Consider the following 24,629-nt stretch of genomic DNA (forward strand, 5'->3'; position numbering starts at 1 on the left):
GTGTGTCTTAGGAAAGGGTCATGAGCTAATGGTCTTTATAGTTGAATCTACTTCTCTGCCTCTCAATTCCAGCTTCAGCTTGCCTCTCCAAGACAATAGCACCCACCGCACAAGTCCTCCTCCTCCCAGACATCCCATTCCAACCATACCTAAGTTCCTCGAGTCCATGCCAGTTACTCCAACCAAGCCTAGAATCTCATGACTTATGGCTCCAATTCCCAGAACTTGTGAACATTCTCTTTTGTTCAGCTGGCTGTCCTCGTCCGGGTCCCATCTGGGCCGTGCTCTCTCCGAGTTTTCTTCTCCAGTTCATGCCTCTCAACCATCCGGATTCGCTGGTCCATAACCAGACGAAATGTGCTTTGTGCCTTGCGAGAAATAACTCCAGAGATTGGACAGAGGACACAGGACTGTAGCAGGCAATCAGATGAAAGGTGGCCGGGGTCGGTTTGGTTCTGCGGAGGTCTGTCTGGCTCCGAGTCTCGAGCGCTGCGTGCACACTTCGCCGAGACACCTCATTCCTGCGCCTTCTTGTCCGATTCCTGCGACCGAACCCTAAAGCACCACAACCTCGCACTCCTTAATCCGCCTCAAATCTCAAACTGCGCGCTCCTCTCCCTCTCGACCACCCACCACCCACTTCACAGCCTGTTGCTCGCCTGGCTGTGCGTCACTCTTTTGTTGTGTTTACATTCCCTTCCCCTCGTTTTCTTTTCACTCGTTCCCCTGTGTATCCCGGCTACCACGCGGGGCGCCTCCAATTTCATGCGACTTGGTCCCCCACCTCTCGCTCAGTATTGTTTTCTTTTCCTCATGGTCTTCTCCCCCGACTGGTTTTGACACCACCCACCGCGCCTTCGAGCAATCCAACTTGGCACGACATCCGGGTCACGACCTCTCACTCCCATTCGTTCTCACGTACTCGTGCTCAATTGCTTCTTCAGATCGCAATCATTGACTGATGAAGTGGTGAGCCGAGTGTCTTGGTCTTTTGGTTCCTTTCATGATGGATTACCACACCAACTACCATCAGCCGGCGCCTCGCCAGCCCTTGGGCGATGCGACACAACGATTGAATCACGGCCATGTCGCCCAGGCCAACCACAGCTCCCCGACCGACGACATCGAGAACAACTACGCCCTCAAGGGCCACCCGGCTTTCCGCGGTCACTCGGCCCCAGCAATCACCATCAACCCTGCTACGTCTGAGCCAAACTCACATGGTAGGAAGCAGTACGTCGTTGATGGAGCTGACACTCACACCAACCCCGGGACGGGCCACGTCCCCGTCCCCGTCCCAGTTCCCATGGTCCCTATCCCGGCCAACCCTCGCATGGCTGCTGTTGCCCAGGAGCTTCAACCTGGTGCCGATGCCCGCCGCGTCTCACAGTTTTCCAATGTCTCCTCCAATGCGTCCACCACCCGTCAACTGAAAACTCACATTGGACCTTGGCAACTGGGAAAGACTCTGGGCAAAGGATCATCAGCTCGCGTCCGACTCGCCCGTCATCGGGTCACCCACCAGCTGGTTGCCGTAAAGATTGTGGCGAAAGCCACCGTTCGCTTGACTCAAGGCGACAGCTTGGCCAACTTGGATATGATCGACTACCGAAATCCCACTACCGGTCCTGAAAATGGCATCCGCCGGATGCCCATGGCCATTGAGCGTGAGGTCGCCATTCTGAAGTTGATCCGTCACCCCAACATCATCGAGCTGATTGATATCTGGGAGAATCGGTCCGAAATGTAAGTACCTGAGATTGGAGAGAGGCATCCAGTTTGCTTTGGTTGCCTCATCACGCTGACCGTGCCTCCGCAGTTATCTTGTCACCGAGTACGTCGAGAAGGGTGACTTGTTCAACTTCATCAACTGGAACGGTGCCCTGCGTGAGGAAGAGGCCATCTTCTACTTTCGACAGATCATGACGGCCCTCGAGTATTGTCACCGCTTCAACATCTGTCATCGTGACTTAAAGCCCGAGAACATCCTTCTCAAAGGCAATGGTCAGATCAAGATCGCAGACTTCGGCTTGGCCGCGCTGCAGCAGGACCGCAACCATCAACTTCGGACCGCTTGTGGCAGCCCTCACTACGCTGCGCCGGAAATCCTTCGTCACCAGTTCTACAAGGGCCCTGCTGTCGACATCTGGAGCATGGGCGTCATCCTATACGCCATGCTGGCGGGCCATCTGCCATTTGACGACGAAAACATGGAGATCATGATGCAGAAGGCCAAACGGGCCGAGTATCGGATGCCGGCACACCTCTCCAAAGAGGCCAGGGATTTGATCCGCCGCATTTTGGTCGAGCAACCTGCGCACCGCATCACCATGAACCAGATGTGGCGGCATGCATTGATCAAAAAGTATGATTATCTGGAAGAGTGGTATCAGTGGGAGAGTCCGTCGCGGTCGCTTCTTAACAAGATCGACACGACGGCTGTGCCTGTCGAGATTGATGCCCAGATCTTGCGTCAGCTGAAGGCTCTGTGGCATAACTACCCGGAGAGCACGCTGGAGGAGATGCTGAAGGATGAGAAGTAAGCAACCCCTGGAACAAACATGTCGATCTGAGGACTAACGCACGCATCGCAGGCCGAACGATCAGAAGTTGTTCTACTGGCTCCTTTGGTGTCACCGGGAAGAGCAGCTGGAAAATTACAACAACAACATCCCTATTTCGAAGAGCGACTTTCATCACCTGAAGCCGCCCAACTGGGGAAAGCGCATCTCGACATGTCAGTTTACGAACCCAGGACGCAAGGGCCACACTCGGAGCTTCTCGAGGTTCACTGTAATCTCGAATGTGAAGGACTCAGACGACGCAGAGACAGTGCATAGCTACGACCCCTACAACGCCTCCCGGGTCCTTCAGCCCTGCAGCTCTCAGATCACATCGGCAAAGATTATCATTCATCGCGATACCCCCGAGCCCTCTGAGCGCTCTCAGTCACGACTGGCCGTCTCGCATTCTTATCGCTCCTACCAGTCGGTCAATGGCTCATTCCGTCAACGGGCCCGGGCAGGCTCCCGCCGCACCTCCATCTCGGGGACCCTCCAGTCGCCCCAGCTCTCGGTGAGCTCCATCCGGAGCCATCAAAGCAACCCACGCGTCCGGGCCAACAACAAGGGCAAGCGTGGCGTTGATTTTTCGAGCGTGCGTAGCAGGGCGCAGCGTCATCGTCGCAACCGCCACACTATGGCCGCACCGAGTACATCGGGCAGCCCCACGGTTGACGACCGCGAGACAGCTTCATGCCCCGGCGACAATGACCGCGGACAAGTCGATAGGTCCATGATGGACGTGAGTCAGGCGAACGAGAGCGCCTTCATCTGGACCGAGGAGCTGGAGCAGCTCCATGACCGGATAGCGCGCGACTGTGATGAAGCGTTCCGCAGCTCGCTCCTCACCGAGGTTGAGACCGCCGGCGGTGCCTCCCGCGAGGCAAGCCCGTTTGCTATCTCGCTCAACGGCCTGCCAATCTACAAGGACTCAGACAAGGGCAGCAGGTCCGTTTCGCAATCGACTCATCCCTACGATAGTCGGCCTCTTCCCCCTGTCCCGGACAGGAGTCCTGTCACTCCCATTTCGCCTGTTTCACCCATGTCTATCGACCACCATGGCATAAGGGTCGACTCCGTTTCGCCCCCATCTAGGCCGAGCACAGCGCATGGCTGTGCCGATGCCCCGGCCACCGACCGCCGTATCGTCTCGGACTCGGCCTACAATCACCAGGGGCAGAAGGATCCACGCGCGCTTCCGTCGATCCAGGAGGCCTCGCCGTACAACTGGATGCATCGCGATGCAGCAAGCACCAGGTACGACGCTGATGCGAGCGCGCTGGAGACGCCGACCCGCGTTAAGAACAAGGGTCTCGACTACCTCGCTCGGGCGGAGAACACCATTCGCGTCGTGAACTCGCCGTCCACCATGGTCCCTGCCCCGCTCAACGTTCGGAAGGTCTCTCGCAAGGTGACCCCATCTGAGGTCAACACCACCACCCATTCGCCGATTGAGTTCTGGGCCAAGGATGTTCCTCCGTACGCCTCTTCCCGGGAGGAACCCAGGCAGCACCAAACGATTGGTACGGAGCAGGTGACGTCCAAGAAGCGCGTGTCGTCTTGGTTCCGCCGCGTGCACAAGGACAACGGCAGTGCCACGAGCATCGCTACTGTTACTGACAGCAGCGGGCACAACAAGAGCGATTTGGATGGTGTGTTCTCCAAGAGGTCCGTGTCGGACTCAACGGCGCCGTCATCCAACGATCAACGCCTCGAGAAGAAGAAGTCGTTTGGCTTCGGCTTCTTCAAGTTGGGCAAGAACCAGCCCAAGATGTACATCGGTGGTGGTAAGTAACCGGATTCGACACCGTAATCAAAGCTCAACATCGATACTGACCAACCCCCCCTCCTCCAGATAACGACGACGAACCCAACTCCTCCCGTCCCGACCTGCTCGCGTCCATCCGGCCCCGCTCCCAGCAGCGTGCGTCCGGGATAACCACCGCGACAGCGCAGAGCAGCAGCGTCTGGTCGGACAGCGAGACGGGTGGGTACGGCGCACCTGCGCGCAAGATTGAGGTCCAGCAGAACTGGCTAGCCCGCCTGTTCCGCGTGAAACCGGCCACCCGCTACCTTTGCTTCGCCATGCCGAAGCGCCGCGCGCGGCAGGAGTTGGCGATACTGTTGCGCGAGTGGCGGAAGTATGGAATGCGCGACGTGGAGGTGGATAAAGAAAGGAATATCATTTTTGCGAGGGTTGGGTTGAGGAATTGTGAGTACTTTTCTTGACTTTTCTGCTGACACAGCAGTTTGTGTTCGGGATATATATATATATATATATTTCGGATCTGCAGCTGACACTTTTGACTCTGCCAGACCTGGATCTCAAGGAGGTGTCGTTCGCTGTCGAGATCATGACCGTGATTGAGCACGGCAAGCGCAGTCCCCTCAGCATTGCGCGGTTTACCCAGGAGAAGGGTGCCGCCAGCAGCTTCCATCGCGTCGTGCTTGCTGTCAAGGCGGCATTCAAGACGAGGGGGCTGCTGGTGGCGGATAAGCGCAAGGCGGATATGATGATTAAGACACTTAATTCTTGAGCAGGAGGGGAGTGGTCACGTTGTTGGTTGAGGAGGGTAGACGCAGGTTGTTGGAGCGACGCATGTGGGATACTATCTAGTGTGTTGTTGTAAATTCCGCTCTCTGTGGGCAACTGTTTGGTGCTGGTGTCGTGGTGGTGTTTGGGCTTGAACCTGCCGACCTTGTGGTGCCGGGGTTGTTGGCCTATCCGCCCAACACATTGGGGTTGGAGTGAAGACAGCTGGGGAGAGGAGTGTCTGGACAAGGAGAAGGGGTGGATGCTGCGCATGGGATTTCCCTATGGGACATTGACGGTGGATCGATGGATGGATTGAGTTTGGTTGTGTTGGCTTGTACTGCTGTTGGAGTTTGAGGTACGGGGTAATCAGGACGGAAGCTGGTGAGAGGGTTCAAGAGCCAGGCCGTGTGTGTAGATTGCGGCACCTGGACAGGACAGAGAGATTTTCTCCCGGGTCTCGGTGTACGGTACAAGTATCACTACTACAATCAACGATTGATGAATTTGAATTGCAACTGTCGGGTCCTTGAGCTAGAGGTGATGCGATCGTCACTGTGCGCGGTCATTCCTTTTGTTGATTCACCTCGTTGAAGTTCAGGGGCAGACGGCCCAGAGCGTTGCCAGGGGAGACTTCGGCAGATTCTGACAGCTTGCAGGGGGGTCGCACCAAGCGCGATGCCGATTCGCGGTCGGGATGTTCCGGGCCGGGCCACCGGGGCAGCGGATGGGGTCAGTGTCAGAGAGTGGTTGCCGGTTTGGTTGGGGAAGAGGCCTGCAGACCGGGAATAGCACGGCTCCCGTCGGGGAAAATATTAAATTTCGATGCTTGGTGTTTCGCTGTGAGGGAAAAAAAAAGTTGTTGAGGAGAAACTGTGTGTGTTTAGATCCAATTCTTCTGCTTGACTTTTGCTCAATCCTCCAATTCCCACTTCTTCCCCTCGACGCATCCCACCCTAGAAATAATCTACTACTTCACAGTAAGAGTTATTTCTGGGCGTCGCATCTCCAGATCTCGATCTTGTTAGCCACCGAGTCAGACCATTTCCAGCATGCTTCGAACGGTTCGAGCCGCGGCTGGGCCTGCAGCCCGTAGCAGCACCAGCCTGATGGGTGGGATGCCGAGGGCCGCTGCTGGCATTCGGCCGCTGATCAGCAGCAGCAGCAGCACATGCTCCAAGAGGTCCTCGTTTTCCAGGTACGGAACTTCCAAGGATATTTCGTCACTCCCCTCCATGCCCGGGATATGCGCCCGCTCCCCCTCCCCCGAGAAGCTCGAGAACCCCGCCATTGACACCATCCAACAGCACCCTCCAGCTCCAACAACCAGCGAGACACTTCCACGGCAGCGCGATAAGGATGGCCGACTCAGCCCCCAAGACGAGGATCGAGACCGATGCCTTCGGCGAGATCGAGGTGCCCGCCGACAAGTACTGGGGCGCCCAGACTCAGCGCTCGCTGGGCAACTTCAAGATCAACCAGCCCCAGGACCGCATGCCCCCGCCCATCATCAAGGCGTTTGGCATTCTCAAGGGCGCCGCCGCCACGGTGAACATGCGCTACGGCCTTGGTGAGGACCAGCCTCTTGCCTAGAGCTCCGAAACGAGAGAAACCTAGTTAACCATGACCCCCGCGATGTCGTCGTCGCTACGCAGATCCCACCATCGGCAAGGCCATCCAGCAAGCCGCCAAGGAGGTGGCCGACCTCAAGCTGATCGACCACTTCCCGCTGGTCGTCTGGCAGACGGGCTCGGGCACGCAGTCCAACATGAACGCCAACGAGGTCATCAGCAACCGCGCCATTGAGATCCTGGGCGGGCAGATGGGCAGCAAGAAGCCGGTGCACCCCAACGACCACGTCAACCGCAGCGCCTCGTCCAACGACACCTTCCCGACCGTCATGCACATCGCCGCCGTGCTCGAGATCGAGGGCGAGCTGCTCCCGGCCCTGCGCAGCCTGCGCAACGCCCTGCAGGCCAAGGTCGAGGAGTTTGAGGCCAAGAACATCATCAAGATCGGCCGCACCCACCTGCAGGACGCCACGCCGCTGACGCTGGCCCAGGAGTTCAGCGGCTACGTCGCGCAGCTGGATTTTGGCATCAAACGCGTCGAGTCCTCGCTCCCGGACCTGCGCCTGCTCGCGCAGGGCGGCACGGCCGTGGGCACGGGCATTAACACGTACGAGGGCTTCGCCGAGGCCATCGCCGAGGAAGTCAGCAAGATGACGGGTACCGAGTTCAAGACGGCGCCCAACAAGTTCGAGGCGCTGGCGGCGCACGACGCGGTGGTGCAGGCGCACGGCGCGCTCAACACGCTGGCTGCGTCGCTGACCAAGATCGCGCAGGACATCCGGTACCTGGGCAGCGGCCCGCGCTGCGGCCTGGGCGAGCTGATCCTGCCCGAGAACGAGCCGGGCAGCTCCATCATGCCGGGCAAGGTCAACCCGACGCAGTGCGAGGCGCTGACCATGGTGTGCGCGCAGGTCATGGGCAACCACGTCGCGTGCACCATCGGCGGCATGAACGGCCAGTTTGAGCTCAACGTGTACAAGCCGCTGATCATCCGCAACCTGCTGCACAGCATCCGGCTGCTGGCGGACGGCATGCGCAGCTTCGAGAAGAACTTGGTGGTTGGGCTCAAGGCGAACGAGGAGAAGATTGCGAGCATCATGAAGGAGTCGTATGTAGACCCCCTGTTTTTCTCCCGTCCCTCTTACCATTCCCATCGCGCAGATTGCTGACTTAAACTCTTCCTTTGCTCAGGCTCATGCTCGTCACCTGCCTCAACCCCAAGATCGGCTACGACATGGCCAGCAAGGTGGCCAAGAACGCGCACAAGAAGGGCATCACGCTCAAGGAGAGCGCCCTCGAGCTCAAGGCGCTGACCGAGGAGGAGTTTGACACGCTCGTCCGGCCCGAGCTCATGATCGGCCCCAAGCCGTACAAGGGCTAGATGGGCTAGATGGAGGAGAAGAGAGAGTGTGTATGTATCAATTCTTGTCTCGTGATGTAAGTTCAAGTTGGGAGTTGGGGAAAGGATGGGATGGGGATTTTTGGAGGGAAGGGATTCAAAAAGATTGCTCTCCTTAGGCATATATGGGAAGGGAGGGAGGGGACGGACAGACACACAGATGAGTCCAGGAGACGCTGTTCTCCAGGATGAGTGTACCGTTGCCGAGGAACGTGATGGGCGATGCCATCCGAAACAAGGGATCTAAGAGGCGTTTGTAGCATGTCTTGTAGCTGAAGAATATCACAGGAGTATTTCGCATCTAAGAGAGCGGTATGATGTCGAATGGTCTCATCTGTTGGTACACCCTGGACACGCGTGGCCCGTCGAGTCATCGTCCACCCTCGTATCTTAGGTAGTGTCCTGTGATGCACGGGATCTAGAGTGTTTGTTTCTTCGGGAACTGTCGGCACAGTCACGGGCCGGAAGCAGGTGTTTTGTCTCGAACGAGGGACCTCGGCTCTGGCGCGGCAGACCGGAGCTCTGGGAATTGTGCATGTGGGGCGGGTCCAGCTCCGGACGGGAGGGGCCTAGAAGCACCGGATGCGTTTTCGATGCGTCCCATCTCGGGACAAAAACGAGACGGTACGGAAACCTTGGGCGTTAGGCCAGGCACATGCGTCATTGATAACGACCGCGCAGAGTAACCTGAACGGTGCAGGTGTAGGTGCAGGATATCCGCTCAAGCCCTGGGCATGGCTACTGAGGGGGATTAGGTGATAAGGGGTTTCTCTGCTGGCAGAGTGAACTGCCCAACACATGCCTCAATTCCAATCCCTTAGGATTCCCCTTGATAGTTCAATTAATGAATCGAGTCGATGAAGTCTTTCAATCTCACGCTCCATACCGTATCTTACGTGCTGGAGCCGTTCGTACCTGATGAGTAACAGCCGCGGACCAGGCGGCAATTGGGGCGCTGGGGTCCGGGGAAGGAAAGGCCAATCCGGCGCCACCATGCATCATTGGCGGGGTGCCGAACCCGATGACCTCACTCTTTTCATCGGCAGGACGCCCGTGACAGTACTTTACCTTAGTCGAAACGACTGTCTCTATCACATGTGAATCTAGACTCCAGCCAGCCTCCGTCCTGCCCTGGTTCATTCAAGTTACACACACCTCAATGGAACAAGATCCAGTGCATGAGCACTCAAATGGATGGGCCAGAGAATGCAGAGGTACGTAACGTTCATGTAATCCAATCCACACCGTCCGGCCGCCACATCCAATGGCGCCGGTTCCCCATGCCCGAGCAGCGAACAGCTTCTCTCCGAGCAGGGAGCCGTGGGCGAAAAAAAGAAGACGGGATCCGGGGCAACCATGGGGAAAAGCAGGGATCTGCAAATCCACAATTCCATCATCGCCGGAGCTTTGTAGGGGTTGTTAGGCCTTGTAGCTGCTTGGTAGGACCCGGCCGATGGACCAGGGCAAAGAGCGGCGGCGAACGGCGGCGAGCGAGCTCGGCTTACCGAAGAGGTCGGCTCCCTAATCATTTTCGTCATTCCAGTCTTCCTCGTGCTCGACGGGCTTTTCTTTTCTATCCAGTGTCTCCCTCCTCCGCATCCGGACTGTTTGATCTTTTCCTTCTTTTCTGCAATTTCGTAGTTGGAAGAGAAGCGGCCTTGGGATAAGCCATCCGCCATCCTCGTTATCATCACCCCCGTCGTCGTCTGCATACCCATCTTATCGGCGGTAAGTGTCTTGTCCCACCGCGGTGTAGATACTAGAGCCGGACTCGACGCGGCATTGTCTCCGGCTTTCACCTGCATCTGCCCGAGGCCTGTTTCGGCCGCCGCGTCTTGTCCGGTCCTCCGGTGTCCGGCGTTTGCCTCGCATATAACCGAGACTCATACTCATTCTGGCTCCCAGATAAACATTCCTCTCCTCGCCCCCTATCCCTCCCTAGCTAGCTGCACTCCTCTTCCTGCCGCCAATTGCGTCATACGTACAACACTCCAGATTCATCCACCATGGCCAGCAAAGAGTCCATCCTTCAGGGCGTCAACGTCCTTGGCAAGATTGAGGATTCGCAGCGCAAGATCTTGACTCCTGAGGCCCTGGCCTTCCTGGCCCTCTTGCACCGCTCCTTCAATGGCACCCGCAAGGCCCTCCTCGAGCGCCGCAAGCTGCGCCAGGCTGAGCTCGACAAGGGCGCCCTCCCAGACTTCCTGCCTGAGACCAAGCACATCCGCGATGACCCGACATGGAAGGGCGCGCCGCCTGCTCCGGGCCTCGTCGACCGCCGCGTCGAGATTACCGGTCCCACGGACCGCAAGATGGTCGTCAATGCCTTGAACGCTGATGTCTGGACTTACATGGCCGATTTCGAGGGTGAGTTTTGAACTCTCCAGAGCTGACTGCTGGTTCACTCTCCGCTAACTCATTCTTTAGATTCCAGCGCCCCGACATGGGCCAACATGGTCAATGGCCAGGTGAACCTGTACGATGCCGTGCGCCGCCAGATCGACTTCAAGATCGGCAACAAGGAGTACAAGCTCCGCACCGACAGGACCCTGCCCACGCTCATCGTGCGCCCTCGCGGCTGGCATCTCGAGGAGAAGCACGTCACCGTCGACGGCGAGCCCATGAGCGGTTCCCTGTTCGACTTTGGTCTCTATTTCTTCCACAACGCCTTCGAGACCATCAAGCGCGGCTTCGGGCCCTACTTCTACCTGCCCAAGATGGAGTCGCACCTCGAGGCCCGCCTGTGGAACGACGTCTTCAATCTGGCCCAGGACTACATCGGCATGCCGCGCGGTACGATCCGCGGCACCGTGCTGATCGAGACCATCCTGGCCGCCTTTGAGATGGAGGAGATCATCTACGAGCTCCGCGACCACAGCTCCGGCCTCAACTGCGGCCGCTGGGACTACATCTTCAGCGTCATCAAGAAGTTCCGCCAGAACTCCAACTTTGTCCTGCCCGATCGCGGCTGCGTCACCATGACCGTGCCCTTCATGGACGCCTATGTGAGTTGAGACCTTACCCTCTTCAGCTCCCCGCGAGCTCACTTACTAATTTTGCCACCTTTTCCCCGTTAACAGGTCAAACTCCTCATCCAAACCTGCCACAAGCGCGGCGTGCACGCCATGGGCGGCATGGCGGCCCAGATCCCCATCAAGGACGACCCCGCGGCCAACGAGAAAGCCATGGAGGGCGTGCGCGCCGACAAGCTGCGTGAGGTACGCGCGGGCCACGACGGCACCTGGGTCGCGCACCCGGCGCTGGCCAGCATTGCTTCGGAAGTGTTCAACAAGTACATGCCGACGCCGAACCAGCTGTTTGTGCGCCGTGAGGACGTCACGATCACCGCCAACGACTTGCTCAACATGAACGTCCCCGGTAAGATCACCGAGGAGGGCATCCGGAAGAACCTCGCGATTGGCCTGGGGTATATGGAGGCCTGGATCAGGGGCGTGGGTTGCGTGCCCATCAACTATCTCATGTTCGTCCCCCACCCCCCCTTTTTTTTTTTCTTTCCTCCATTCAACAACAACAACAATGATAACTAACTCTTGTCCAGGGAGGATGCCGCCACCGCCGAGGTCTCGCGCAGCCAGCTCTGGCAGTGGGTGCGCCACGGCGTCACCACGGCCGAGGGCAAGCGCGTCGACAAGGCCCTCGCCCTCAAGCTGCTCAAGGAGGAAGCCGACAAGCTCCTCGCCAAGGCCCCCAAGGGCAACAAGTACCAGCTCGCCGCGCAATACTTTGCCACCCAGGTTACGGGTGAGGATTATGCTGATTTCTTGACTTCGTGGGTCCCCCCTCCTTTTTGTTTACGTTTTCTCTCTCTGCATTGGCTGGGTAGTTTTGACTAACGGTGATGCTACCAGGCTGCTGTACAATGAGATCACCTCGCCTGAGGCCCCCAAGGCGGCGGCTAAGCTTTAAGGTGTGGGGTGTGTGATGTTGTTGATGAAAAGATGGGGTGAAGGGGGTTGAAACAAACTGGGTTGGGAAGAAATGGAGGTCGATGATGAGGAAATGACGTGGTTTCTTGTTGTTGGGATGATCAAGGACACAGTGTAACAAACGCTCTACAGGGTTGCTTTATCTTGGTTCTGTTGTTGATAGTATTTATTCAAGGGGGCAGGCTTGGGTGGGAAAATGAAACACGAGGTTTGAAGCATAGCGATCCTATTGTATCGGTTTATCTGTGTCGTTTGGATGAATGGCGGGTAATATCCCAAGTCTTTCCTTTTGCCAGATACCTAATCACCCTATCCTGAGGTTAGCGGTTTGAAGCCTTTGAGAGTCTATTTGTAGGTGCGATGAGAGGCTGGATGCCTGACGACAACTCCCGTTGAGCTGGAGTTGAGACTATACTTGTACATGTACTCGTAGATGACTGCTCGTACAAGTACTCGTGGGAAGGTTTGTGTTTTTTTCTCTCTTCGCTCTTTACTCGTACTCGTCCTAACGTCCGTTCCTCATCATCACCACCCGATAACTTCAGATGATACAATACTCGTAGTAAATACATCAGTGTGACGATAGGGATGTCCTGGCACTATTGAGCGTCGCTGGGTTAAAATATGGGGATATATTGGGACCTTTCTCTTCATTTCCCTGTTCCCTGTGCGCTCTTCATCTCCCTCTCTCCATACACACCTTCCATTCTTTCCAGCTCGACCAAACAGATCCACCTTCCCACTCGAATCTCCAGTAAATAGGCAATATCGACACGAGTTCTGGGAGTCGCTACCATGAGCCCCAACACGTTCCTACATACTTCTCTGGCATTCCGTCCGCGAGCCAGTTCATCTCAACAACCAACCAACCCTCAACACAGTCTCAACTTCCGGCAGCGTAGCAATATCACTTCAAACATCTTCAATCAGCGAATGTCTACTACTGAGCGTTCCATCGACAGCAATGGCTTGGCCACTGCCACTGCCGCCGCCGCCGCCGCCACCGCCGCCAACCTCTCCCCCTTCGATTCCGAGACCGTGAACGCTGCGAATATGGTCATGGACTTCGCTAGCCAAGCGACCCTACAACACGCCAAGCCGCGAGACAGTGAGACGGAGTTTGATGAGTCTCTGGCTGAGGGTTCAACGAGTCCTCACAGCTTACAAGCTAAGACCTCCACTCATCCCGCTCGATCACCTCGGCCGCGCGCAAGAACCAAGCCCCAACCCAAACGGACAGCCAAGATCACAAAACGCACGCGTAAGAAGAGTGCCGAGGAAATCGAACGCCTTCGGCGCGGCTGCGAGGCATCGCGCCGCTACCGTGAGAAGAAGAAGAAAGAGTTCTCCTTGCTCAAGGCCGAACTTGAGCACCTCAAGGCCCAGAATGAGCACCTCAAGGCCCGATTTGAGAAGCTGGAGCGTGATATTGCTGCCTCTCGTGCAAGGGAGCAACAGTTTCAAAAGTATTGTTCGGAGCTTTATGACGAGCTCCTTTCGCCAGAATCAACCAGCGAATCTCGTTCGGCAGCTGTCAGGAGATACATCAGGGACTGCGGTTTGTCTAATGCTTCTGCGGGCTCAGGAAGCGCCAATGTAAGTATCATTCCAACAGTTGATGCTCATAAGTTTAAGGTCCATACTCACAGAGTGAAGGTTGAGTAATGGATGGGCGGATGGGAGCTGTAGGATGGCACAGCGTAGGAAAGGGGTGAACAGCGCAGGTTGGCCATCTCATTGATGCCATGACTGTTTGGGATTCTCCAGCGTGGATACTTGGACCTCCCCCAGCTTTTGTATGTAGTAGGTGCTAGTACGGAGTACGAATACCAACAACCGTTGGGTCCTTCTTGACAAACTCGTGGATGACCACCTTGAGGTAGACCAACACTCCTTAGCCATGTCCAACCTGATCCTCTCTCGCATGACGTAGAAAGAAACAAGGCGGCCACTGGCTCTTCTGCCGGGTTACCCGTCCATCACACGTGAGGTGGTGTCCTGCCGGGCGCTGGGCGGCCGGTGGGGCCGTGTCTTCGGTCTTCCCCGCTGTGGGGAAAGCGTGATGTTTTTCATGTCACCCTCTTTTGGGAATGGCGTGCGCCTTTCCGGGAGTTTTGAGAATGTCGTCGTCGGCCGACGGACGGATGCCCCTCCATTGCTTGGCAGATTCTTGTCACAGACATGACCGGGGTGGTTAGATGAGTCATCAGAATGACTGAACGTCAAAGAACAACTTGGTATTGTGTCTGTGGCCAAAGACCTTGACATTCCACCAGCGGCTTGTCCAAAAAAAAAAAAACCCAAGATGCCTCTACCTATTGTCCTGTATGGGTCTTCGACAGTTGCACATTCAGGGACAGGTGACTTGACATGCATCGGGCGGGTTGGTTTGCCGGGGCGGCAAAAAAAGTGAGGGGTACCGAACAAGTTAAACTAAAATTCAACCCCGCCAACCGCAACGGGCCCGGCTCCCACGGGCGTGGCGTTCTTTGTGCTTGAAACGGCTCGTGGAAAAAACTTCACGCGAAAGCCCAGAAAGCCCATCATTGTGTGGCGGCATAGCCCGGGATACTTGGGTGCGTGGTGATCAGTTGTGGGGCAAAAATGTGCAGCGAAGAAGTCCAGGACCGTGGATTCCTTCCTGCAATGGGTCCTTTTTTTTCTCGAACTTGTTCCATTCGGCGAACCACTCAACCACCATCCTATGACTCAGGACCTTTTCCTGTGCTAGCCATCTGTAGCCGAAGTTTCTCGTCTACACTACAAACATAACAAACCTGGGACATTGAACCTCCTTCTGTCCCTCGGACATACCATTAACTCCTTCGTCCTCTCTCGTCACCTTCGACGAACTGGTCTGCCTACCGTCTACCTTGACGCCTCTCCTTCTATTCTCTGATTCTCCCCGGTCGCGGACCGAATCCTCCACAAGATGCCTATGTCAGCCAACCCTTAGGATCCCATCTCGGCGCCGAGAAACACACTCGTGCTGACCCACGACTGCTCCAGGCTCAAGGATCCGTCCAAGAAGTACAGGCCGTTCCCGCCTCTGCACCTCAAGGACCGCCAATGGCCAGACAAGACCATCACCAAGGCCCCGAGGTGGCTGGCCACAGACCTGCGGGATGGTAACCAGAGTCTGGTCGACCCCATGGTTGGTGACGAACCCATGCCTTCCAGACACCACAACATTGACTGACGTTGCTTGCTGGACAGAACGGGGAGCAGAAGTGGGAGTACTTCAAGATGCTCTGCGAGCTCGGCTACAAGGAGATCGAGGTGTCGTTCCCCTCGGCGTCACAGACCGATTTCGACTTCACCCGCAAACTCATCGAGACCCCGGGAGCCGTACCCGACGACGTGTGGCTCCAAGTCCTGTCTCCCTGCCGCGAGGACCTCATCCGCCGCACCATTGACTCCCTGAAGGGCGCCAAAAAAGCCATTGTCCACATCTACCTGGCCACAAGCGAGTGCTTCCGGAGGGTCGTCTTTGGTTTTACCGAGGAGCAGAGCATCGAGCTGGCGAGCCGCTGCACAGCCCTTGTCCGGTCCCTGACCAAGGACGACCCGTCCCAGGCCGGCACCGAGTGGGCCTTCGAGTTCAGCCCCGAGACCTTCTCCGACACCGATCCCGACTTTGTCCTCCGCGTTTGCGAGGCCGTCAAGAAGGCCTGGGAGCCCACCGTCGAGAACCCCATCATCTTCAACCTGCCCGCCACCGTCGAGGTTGCCACCCCCAACATCTACGCCGACCAGGTCGAGTACTTCTGCCGCCACATCAGCGAGCGCGAGAAGGTCTGCGTCTCCCTGCACCCGCACAATGACCGCGGCTGCGCCGTGGCCGCTGCCGAGCTGGCGCAGATGGCTGGCGCCGACCGCGTCGAGGGCTGCCTGTTCGGCAACGGCGAGCGGACTGGCAACGTCGACCTCGTCACTCTGGCCCTGAACCTCTACACCCAGGGCGTGTCGCCCAACGTCGACTTCTCTGACCTGGGCCGGGTCATCCGGGTGGTGGAGGAGTGCAACAAGATCGAGGTCCACCCGCGCGCGCCCTATGGCGGGTCCCTGGTGGTGTGCGCCTTCAGCGGGTCGCACCAGGACGCCATCAAGAAGGGCTTCCAGCTGCGCGAGAAGGAGGGCAAGGCGTACGACGACTACTGGCAGATTCCGTACCTGCCGCTCGACCCTAAGGACATTGGGCGCGACTACCAGGCCGTCATCCGCGTCAACTCGCAGAGCGGCAAGGGCGGCGCCGCCTGGATCATCCAGCAGCACCTGTACCTCGACCTGCCGCGCGGCCTGCAGATCGACTTCTCGCGCGTCGTCCAGGACATGGCCGAGAAGAAGGGCCGCGAGCTGCTCCCGACCGAGATCACGGACCTGTTCCGCCGCACCTACTCGCTGGGCCAGAACCGCCGCTTCACGCTGGTCGACTACAGCATCACCCCCGACCGCTCGACGTCGCCGGCGCCTCCGGAGCCCGGGAAGACGCAGGATACTACGGGCCTGCGTCGCGTCTTCGAAGGTGTCGTCGCCATCGACGGCCAGGAATACAAGCTGCGCGGCCGCGGCAACGGGCCCATCTCGAGCCTGGCCAACGCCCTGCGCACGGTGGGCATCGACCTGGATGTGCAGGACTACAAGGAGCACGCCGTCGGCCGCGGCCGTGACGTTAAGGCGGCGACATATATCGAGTGCACGGCTGCCGGCACGAGCAAGCGGATCTGGGGCGTCGGGATTCACGAGGACGTCGTCCAGAGCTCGCTGTTTGCTCTGCTGAGCGCGGCCAGCAATGTGAGTTTTGCTGCTGTCCGATGGTGACTTTGGTCGTGTGGAATGATGGCTAACGATGTTGTGAATCTAGTTCACTCCCAGCCGCCCAGCAACTCCCAAGGCCAACGCCGCCAACGGGACGCCGAACGGCCCCGATCTGATCAACATCCTAGAGGCGAAGGCGGATGAGATGTAATTGACTCGACTTTTTGCAAAAAGAAAACACCAAAAAAGATTTGTCAAGATGGTAGTGTACATTCTGCGATGATTTGGCTGGGCTGGTTGGCTCCCCTGGAGAGGGAAGAAAAATGTCTTTTTGCATGCTTGGGAGATCTGGGAGAAGGGTGGAAGACAAAAAAAAGTATGGCTGAGCATATTGGCTGGACACAAAAAAGGTTGGCTCTGGATCTGCCTGATACCAGCGACGTCGGGATGTTCCATCACTGGTTCAACGGCGATGCATTTTATAAGTAGTTTATTTGGCATTTTCTTTGCTCTTCACTTGGGGTTGAAGGTTACTGGATGATGATCCGTTTTCCTTTGAGCCTTTGCTATCCAGAGTCTCGAGTCCACGCGCGATGCCTGGCCGGATCTCAAATCGACTCAGAACTGAACGAGGAACTGAAGGGCAATTAGGAGATAGGCCAACTATCAGATGCAAGGCTCTGCTTGTTTCAGCCACTTTCACATGCAACGAGCCACCATGGTACTCTCGACTCATAGCGATGGTGCTCCATTGGTTGGCAAAATCCCTATCTTCATGACCAGGAGATGGGGGAAACTCGAAAGTACTGTCTCTACTGTGTGTAAGATGGAAACATTAGAGCTCTAACAGCAACGTCGACGGCTTCAACATCCCCATTACAGCCCGGATTGGAGGCAGGCCACCCACTCCCAGGGAATAGCATATCCCCACCCTCCAGGTAGGGCGGAGGGCATCTCCTGGATCTACGTATGTACCTCCATCTGTGCCAAGAAGCACACCGAAACTCGTCTCGTCGAACCACGAAGCGTCCAGCGAAGGGGGCAATAAATGTAGGTCCAGCGTAGCGCGCATGGAGTATGCGTGTTGTTTGCCCGTTCGAATGTAACTTGGAGGATCGAAGTTGGCCGGCGGTCAAGCCATGAAAAAGTCAAATGGGCTCTCTCTTGCTGCTCTGTTGGTCGAGGCCGGGTGCCTGGATCCTCCATGTCCATTCGGATGCGGGAGAAGGCCCACTGACGCAGCTGGGACTGAGTGGATTGGATCGCGGAGTTTGGGAGACATGTCCGGGCAGATCGTCGTCACCTGCCCCCCGTCGGATCGGTGTCCCCAAGCTCCCAATGCTGGAGGACGAGTTAGTAGCGGGAGTCAGGTGGGGAGATGGGGTTGGGATGTGCCACTAAGGTACGCATATCTATGGTAGGGTATGGACGCATGCAGCGAAAGATGATAGATCGAAGAGCTGGTGGTACCGGATGTAGTACAATGACTCTCAGGACTGGCATCCATGACGTGACACACACGTCCTCAGACTCAGATGTTACGGAGAGAGGGTTTGCCAGTCTGGGAGGGCTGCATCATGGATGGACGGGCGGCAGGCATCCTGAGGAAGGAACTGTCTCCAGCTGCATCCAGTGTCTGCATTGGTGAGGGGCTGCCATTGCCGTCTCCCTAGCCTAGCCCTATGATCAGTGTTTTGCTAAGCATCGCACTGTCTGTTGCTGCGGCGATGACGTCGACATACACAGTGCGAAAACAAGGTCACCCCTCCCTCCTCCCCCTTGCACTGCCGCTGGCCCGCCAATGACTGTCAACGACGGGGCTCTCGTCAACTCCCCGCGTCCGCAACCTGGGAAACTCTGCGACTCTCATGCGCCTCAAAGACCGCCCATTCTTCGTGCTGTCTGCTGCCTTGACTCTCTCATTCACAAGCCTCTCTTCCCCTGCATTTTCTGGTCCCTTTCGCCACCTGCAAAACATAGGCCAGACCACCGTCTCCTTCGACACACTCCTTTCTACAAGTCCCATTTCCACCCTCCAATTTTTTTGGCCAAAACCCTCTCTCATCGACCCTCCCAAGACCTTTTGGCCGGTTGTCAGGTCGTCGCGTTCGTCAGTGCGGATCTGGCGGCATCCACACAAAGTTGTCCAAACGCGGGACACTTGGATTGTTTTGACAAACAAAAAATTTGAGCCTTCGCGGACCCGCACAACAACCAAGTCTTCGGCTGGCGTGCAGCAGTTTGCGGACATTCTCCCACCCATACCACACTCTAAACTCTAATACATTCTTCGCAACCACCGACTCCCAACGAGCCCCCGAGCCCGTGTCCAGAGTTTTTCTCGACTCCTCCCCCCATCAACGGCACCTCGTCCAGACCCAGGCTTGCCCGCCAGAACAGACCCTCCCTCCTGAGTGGATCCCGCGCCCCCCCGCCTGTGTTCCACGCCAGACCCTGACTTGGGACGACCTACCGACCAAAGTCGACGCTCTTCTATCTCTCCCTAGCAACGCCTTTTCCTTCTCCCACCTTCTGAACAAAATACCCCCGCTTTCTGCAAACTCTCCTTCTGCGACCTCTCCGGCCGTATCATATTCAGACAGCCACCATGGCAGCCGCCCCGGATATCAACACAGTCCTCACCAACTCGCTGAGTGTTGGTCAGTAATAGCCTTTATTTACCCCGTTTCCCCCAACCCTATGGTGTCGTCACCGACGCGACCACGCCGCCCCCCCGAGAACCGCATGCGGCCGTGTACATCCCATGTCTTGCTCTTCCTGCTGCTAACCACCCCGCCCTTGCAGACGCGACTCTGCGCAACGCGGCCGAGCAACAACTCACCCAGGCCGCCGAGACCAACTTTGTAAGAAACCCCGCCTTCCCTCTCAATCAGCCCCGCTTATCACCGAAGAGGAAACTGACCTGGCTTTGAACCCCTCCAGTCCCAATACCTTCTCACCCTCGTCGAAGCCCTCGCAAATGAGAACTCCGAGGGTCACATTCGTGCCGCCGCCGGTATCGCCCTGAAGAACGCCTTTTCGGCACGCGAGGCCGCGAGGCAAGCCGCGTTACAACAGAAATGGCTCACCCAGACCGACCCCGAGATCAAGAAGCGCGTTAAGCAGCTCGCCCTCGAGACCCTTGCATCTAACAATGCCCAGGCCGGCCAGGCAACCGCGCAGGTCGTCGCCGCGATCGCCGCGATCGAGCTGCCCCGCAACCAATGGCCTGAGCTCATGCATGCTCTGGTGCAGAACGTCAGCACGGGCTCGCAACACCAGAAACAAGCTTCCCTGACCGCCATCGGCTTCATCTGCGAGGCTCAGGATCCCGAGCTGAGGCACGCACTGGTCGGCCACTCCAATGCCATCCTCACTGCCGTCGTCCAGGGCGCCCGCAAGGAGGAGCCCAACAACGAGGTCCGCCTCGCCGCCATCACCGCCCTGGGCGACTGCCTTGAGTTCGTTGGAAACAACTTCAAGCACGAGGGCGAGCGTAACTACATCATGCAGGTCGTGTGCGAGGCCACCCAGGCCCAAGACTCCCGGATACAGCAGGGCGCCTTCGGCTGTTTGAACCGCATCATGGCCCTTTACTACGAGAACATGAGGTTCTACATGGAGAAGGCCCTGTTCGGCCTGACCATCCTGGGCATGAAGAGCGAGGATGAGGACGTCGCCAAGCTGGCCGTCGAGTTCTGGAGCACGGTCTGCGAGGAGGAGATTGCCATCGAGGACGACAACGCCCAGGTCGAGAGCTCCGACCAGATGCGGCCCTTCTACAGCTTCGCCCGCGTCGCCACCAACGAGGTCGTCCCGGTCCTGCTCGGCCTCCTGACCAAGCAGGATGAGGATGCCTCGGACGACGAGTACAACATCTCCCGCGCTGCCTACCAGTGCCTGCAGCTCTACGCGCAAGCCGTTGGCAGCTCCATCATCGCCCCTGTCCTCCAGTTCGTCGAGGCCAACCTGCGCCACGAGGATTGGCACCACCGAGACGCTGCCGTTTCCGCCTTTGGCGCCATCATGGAGGGTCCCGATGAGAAGGTGTTGGAACCCTACGTGAAGTCGGGCATGCAGCCTCTCATCGCCATGATGGAGGACCCTTCCATCCATGTGCGCGATTCCACCGCCTATGCGCTTGGCCGTATCACCGAGTGCTGCTCGGAGGCTATTGACCCCAACGTGCACCTCCAGCCGTTGATCCACTCGCTCTTCAACGGCCTGAACAACGCCAAGATGGCGGCCTCGTGCTGCTGGGCCCTGATGAACCTCGCCGAGCGTTTCGCAGGCGACTTCGGCGCTGCCCAGAACCCTCTGACCCCCTACTTCCAGCAGTGCGTCACCAACCTCCTGACCCTGACCGGCCGCATGGACACCGAGCCCTCGGTGCGCACCGCCGCGTACGAGGTTCTCAACGTCTTTGTGCAGACTTCGGCCAACGACAGCCTGCCCGACGTCGCTTCCCTCTCGACGGTTACGATGCAGCGCCTGGAGGAGACTCTGCCGCTGCAGCAGCAGGTGGTGAGCGTCGAGGACCGGATCATCCTCGAGGACATGCAGACCAGCCTGTGCACCGTCCTGCAAGCCACCATCCAGCGCCTCGACAAGGAGATCCTGCCCCAGGGCGACCGGATCATGCAGATTCTCCTGCAGATTCTGACCACCGTCGGCGCCAAGTCGAGCGTGCCCGAGTCGGTCTTTGCGGTCATCAGCGCGCTGGCAAACGCGATGGAGGAGGAGTTTGTCAAGTACATGCAGGCCTTCACCCCCTTCCTCTTCAACGCCCTCGCCAATCAGGAGGAGCCGAGTTTGTGCTCGATGGCTATTGGCCTCGTCAGCGACATTACTCGCTCCCTGGGCGAGCGTAGCCAGCCGTACTGCGATGACTTTATGAATTATCTCCTCAACAATCTTAGGGTATGTTAGCTCTTTTCTCGGTGTTGCTTGTTCGGGTTCAGACAGCTGACATACGCCGCCTCTAGAGCACCGCCCTTGCCAACCAGTTCAAGCCGGCTATTCTCCAATGCTTCGGCGATATTGCCGGCGCCATTGGTGGCCACTTTGAGAAGTACCTTGCGGTTGTGGCCCAGATTTTGCAGCAGGCTGCTACCATCACCGCTGGCAACGATGGCTCTTATGAGATGTTGGACTATGTCGTCTCGCTTCGCGAGGGTATTATGGACGCCTGGGGTGGCATCATTGGTGCCATGAAGACCAGTGATAAGAGTGAGTCTTTCCTGAAGCCGCGAAGTTGTCATGCTGAGTTGCTAACTCTGTTCCCAGCTGCCATTCTCCAGCCCTATGTGCCTTCGATTTTCGAGCTTCTCAACAGCATTGCCCACGACACCAACCGTAGCGAGGCGCTCATGCGGGCGTCGATGGGCGTTATTGGGTATGTGGATTACGTTCTTTGGCTTCCCATGACCACTTGTCTGACTAACGTTCTACAGCGACCTTGCGGATGCCTATCCCAACGGCCAGCTAGCAGACGCCTTCCGTCAGGATTGGGTCACGGCTATGATCAAGGAGACGCGCGGAAACCGCGAGTTCCAGGCTCGCACTATTGAAACGGCCCGCTGGGCTAGGGAACAGGTTAAGCGCCAGATCGGCGGCACTCAGACCGTGTTGTCGGCGTAGTATGCCATCTAGGCTACCTCGGCCAGCGAGAAGTCGCCGGCTTGGGACGCACCACCAGCCAGTTCGGATTCCCCCGTCATTTCCAGCAACCCTCGGCGTTGTCTTGAATGAATGCAAACGGCATCGCCAGCAGGCACGCCCTTACACATCAGCATCATCTGTCCTGCCCTTTCCCTCCCATTCACGCACACGTTCCCCGCCACGACGACATCACACAGCACGACACATCACGGCACCATCACCACCATCACGAACCGCGACCCCAGGACACGGCACGAGATGCACTGTTAATGTGTATATAGAACCCCCCATACCCCCACCAATCCTACACAACATACCCCTCCCTCCCCTAGACGTCACTACACTGGGTACCCCTCCCCGTCATGGTCATTGTCATTTTCTCGGGCTGCTGGCATGTCTATTTTTATCTTCCCAGTTTAGTGTTGTCTTGTTTTTTGACCTTTCCCCCTTGTCTTGCCACTGCACGGGATATTATTTGGGAATGAGAGGATAGAGAGAGTGCGTATCGGGAGAGGATTCATGTACTTTTGTTCCATGCTTCTAGGAATTTTTAGAGGCGTGGGGACAAAACCAGCACCATCTTGTAGACTCCAAAAGAGAGAAGAGAGAGAGAGAAACACCGGATCATTCAACCCCCCACCCAAATCATGCCAAACCTACCTATTTTATTCCCCCCTCCAACCAAACCTCTGAACCCCTGAAGTTTTATTGCCATGGATGCTCTCCGCGATGTGAGAAGCAAATGACGCTGTACTTTGGGTTGTGGGTGGACAGGAGGAGAAAGATGGCGGATGCACATTCCGTAATGCTTGGGTGTGAATGTGTGCCCGCCTTGCTGCAATTGAAGATGAAACATGAAGTTGATGTCGGCTTGCTGTGTGTATATGAATGTTGTGAGCTGTTTTGGGGTTAAAATGGTGGGGTTGTTGAGATGCTGGTGAGTTGTAGTTGAAAGGCCCGGATTGATGATGAGGATGCCTGCTCCTTGTAGGTATTCTTCCTGATTTTGTTTTTCCCTTCTTTCCTTTTTCCCTCTTTTCCCTCTTTTTCCCCCTTTTTTCTCTTTTTTCTCTTTTCTCTTCTCTTCTTTTTTTCCCTTTTTTTTTTTTTTTTTTTTAAGTTAAACAAGGACAAGGCAGGGCTGGCTGTCTGCCTTGTCTATGTACCTGTACCATTCGACTGTTACCTATCTCTACAAGGCAACAACGTAGGCTTTGATGCTCGTCTCCTTCAGTGCACAGTCAGGCTCCAGGGCACTTATCCGTACAGGTTGTTCACAGCAGTGGGACTCAAGCATGTAAGGTAGGTACCTATGTATGTACCTGAGTTACTACTACAGTAGGTATCCTAGGTGGTATTGTTATCCGACGGCAGGACCTGAAGTACCTAAACCACACGCCTCCCTGATCTGCTTGGGCTTGGGACTGGAACCTATCCGTACCTTACCTAGCTCAGGCAAGTCGGGCGCATCTAGCGAAGCCCTTGCAGGAGACCAGGCGTGTTGGTTCTCTTTGGATCTCGGACTTTACTCCGTAGACCGTTGGATGGGGGTTAAGGGATGTGATAAGGACGGGAAGACATGAGCGAGTGGAATCCTCGCGACCACAGGGTGTTTGTTTTATCTGTCTCCTACAAGTATAGGTAGAATGTACATACATGTATGGCGGAGCATCTGCCTCTGCGGAGAATAATGCCTACCTACCTAAGGTAGGTAGGTTCTGTGATCGCGCACAAATTCCGAAGAAGGGGGGGGGGAGGGGAAACAAAACGTTGGGATCAGGCCACCACCGACTCCCAAAGACATCGAACGACAACAGGGTTGTCTGGTGCAGGGTTGTGTTGGGTGGTGTGGTGATGTGGGAGGATGCAGGCGGAAGAGAGAGTGTGGATGGTGTGGTTGCTGGGAATGGGGATTGGCTGTGACTTGCAGGGGACGGGGGATTTCACTTCACTCACGGTTGTCTCCAGTTGGAGTCTTGGTGTATTTCTTTTTCTTACGATGAGAAAAAGGATTGTTGGTTGGTACGGGCGGGAATGTCAGAGGAACCCCTGGAGCTTGGCTCAGCTGAATCTGGGGAAGAGTTAAGATCCAAGATCCATGGACCATCACATCTCATGGGTCAGACTTGTGTTCACTTGGGACCCGAAATTCCAAAATGTCTTTGGCTTGGTGACCTGAGCTCTTGGGCCGAGGTGTTG

The 24,629-nt window shown here is 56.9% G+C and overlaps 8 protein-coding genes across 8 annotated transcripts; 6 read left to right on the forward strand and 2 right to left on the reverse strand.

Annotated features, from left to right (window-relative positions):
• Window positions 1-1,006: 1,006 nt before the first annotated feature.
• Window positions 1,007-5,098, forward strand: VTJ04DRAFT_2431 (uncharacterized protein; the record flags this gene model as incomplete). Its single annotated transcript, XM_069360220.1, has 5 exons — window positions 1,007-1,746; window positions 1,820-2,539; window positions 2,595-4,348; window positions 4,417-4,773; window positions 4,878-5,098. 5 exons carry the CDS (start codon window positions 1,007-1,009, stop codon window positions 5,096-5,098), a joined length of 3,792 nt encoding a protein of 1,263 aa, XP_069220952.1.
• Window positions 5,099-6,146: 1,048 nt separating this feature from the next.
• On the forward strand, window positions 6,147-8,046 carry VTJ04DRAFT_2432 (uncharacterized protein; the record flags this gene model as incomplete). Its single annotated transcript, XM_069360221.1, has 4 exons — window positions 6,147-6,292; window positions 6,402-6,664; window positions 6,750-7,773; window positions 7,857-8,046. 4 exons carry the CDS (start codon window positions 6,147-6,149, stop codon window positions 8,044-8,046), a joined length of 1,623 nt encoding a protein of 540 aa, XP_069220953.1.
• A 62-nt stretch (window positions 8,047-8,108) lies between these two features.
• VTJ04DRAFT_2433 (uncharacterized protein) lies at window positions 8,109-8,327 on the reverse strand (the record flags this gene model as incomplete). Its single annotated transcript, XM_069360222.1, has 1 exon — window positions 8,109-8,327. The coding sequence occupies one exon, from the start codon at window positions 8,325-8,327 to the stop codon at window positions 8,109-8,111; it is 219 nt and encodes a 72-aa protein (XP_069220954.1).
• A 1,743-nt stretch (window positions 8,328-10,070) lies between these two features.
• On the forward strand, window positions 10,071-11,991 carry VTJ04DRAFT_2434 (uncharacterized protein; the record flags this gene model as incomplete). The annotated part of the gene is made up of 5 exons (XM_069360223.1): window positions 10,071-10,431; window positions 10,492-11,069; window positions 11,145-11,545; window positions 11,624-11,854; window positions 11,934-11,991. 5 exons carry the CDS (start codon window positions 10,071-10,073, stop codon window positions 11,989-11,991), a joined length of 1,629 nt encoding a protein of 542 aa, XP_069220955.1.
• An 815-nt stretch (window positions 11,992-12,806) lies between these two features.
• Window positions 12,807-13,676, forward strand: VTJ04DRAFT_2435 (uncharacterized protein; the record flags this gene model as incomplete). The annotated part of the gene is made up of 1 exon (XM_069360224.1): window positions 12,807-13,676. The coding sequence occupies one exon, from the start codon at window positions 12,807-12,809 to the stop codon at window positions 13,674-13,676; it is 870 nt and encodes a 289-aa protein (XP_069220956.1).
• A 1,267-nt stretch (window positions 13,677-14,943) lies between these two features.
• Window positions 14,944-16,980, forward strand: VTJ04DRAFT_2436 (uncharacterized protein; the record flags this gene model as incomplete). Its single annotated transcript, XM_069360225.1, has 4 exons — window positions 14,944-14,951; window positions 15,021-15,165; window positions 15,228-16,805; window positions 16,876-16,980. 4 exons carry the CDS (start codon window positions 14,944-14,946, stop codon window positions 16,978-16,980), a joined length of 1,836 nt encoding a protein of 611 aa, XP_069220957.1.
• A 279-nt stretch (window positions 16,981-17,259) lies between these two features.
• Window positions 17,260-17,841, reverse strand: VTJ04DRAFT_2437 (uncharacterized protein; the record flags this gene model as incomplete). The annotated part of the gene is made up of 2 exons (XM_069360226.1): window positions 17,260-17,405; window positions 17,745-17,841. 2 exons carry the CDS (start codon window positions 17,839-17,841, stop codon window positions 17,260-17,262), a joined length of 243 nt encoding a protein of 80 aa, XP_069220958.1.
• A 1,536-nt stretch (window positions 17,842-19,377) lies between these two features.
• Window positions 19,378-22,409, forward strand: VTJ04DRAFT_2438 (uncharacterized protein; the record flags this gene model as incomplete). The annotated part of the gene is made up of 6 exons (XM_069360227.1): window positions 19,378-19,429; window positions 19,575-19,633; window positions 19,713-21,689; window positions 21,755-21,998; window positions 22,056-22,164; window positions 22,223-22,409. 6 exons carry the CDS (start codon window positions 19,378-19,380, stop codon window positions 22,407-22,409), a joined length of 2,628 nt encoding a protein of 875 aa, XP_069220959.1.
• Between the last annotated feature and the right edge of the window lie 2,220 nt (window positions 22,410-24,629).

The sequence above is a fragment of the Mycothermus thermophilus genome, assembly GCF_041956435.1.
Source record: "Mycothermus thermophilus strain CBS 625.91 unplaced genomic scaffold VTJ04scaffold_2, whole genome shotgun sequence".
Taxonomy (NCBI): Eukaryota; Fungi; Ascomycota; class Sordariomycetes; order Sordariales; family Chaetomiaceae; genus Mycothermus; species Mycothermus thermophilus.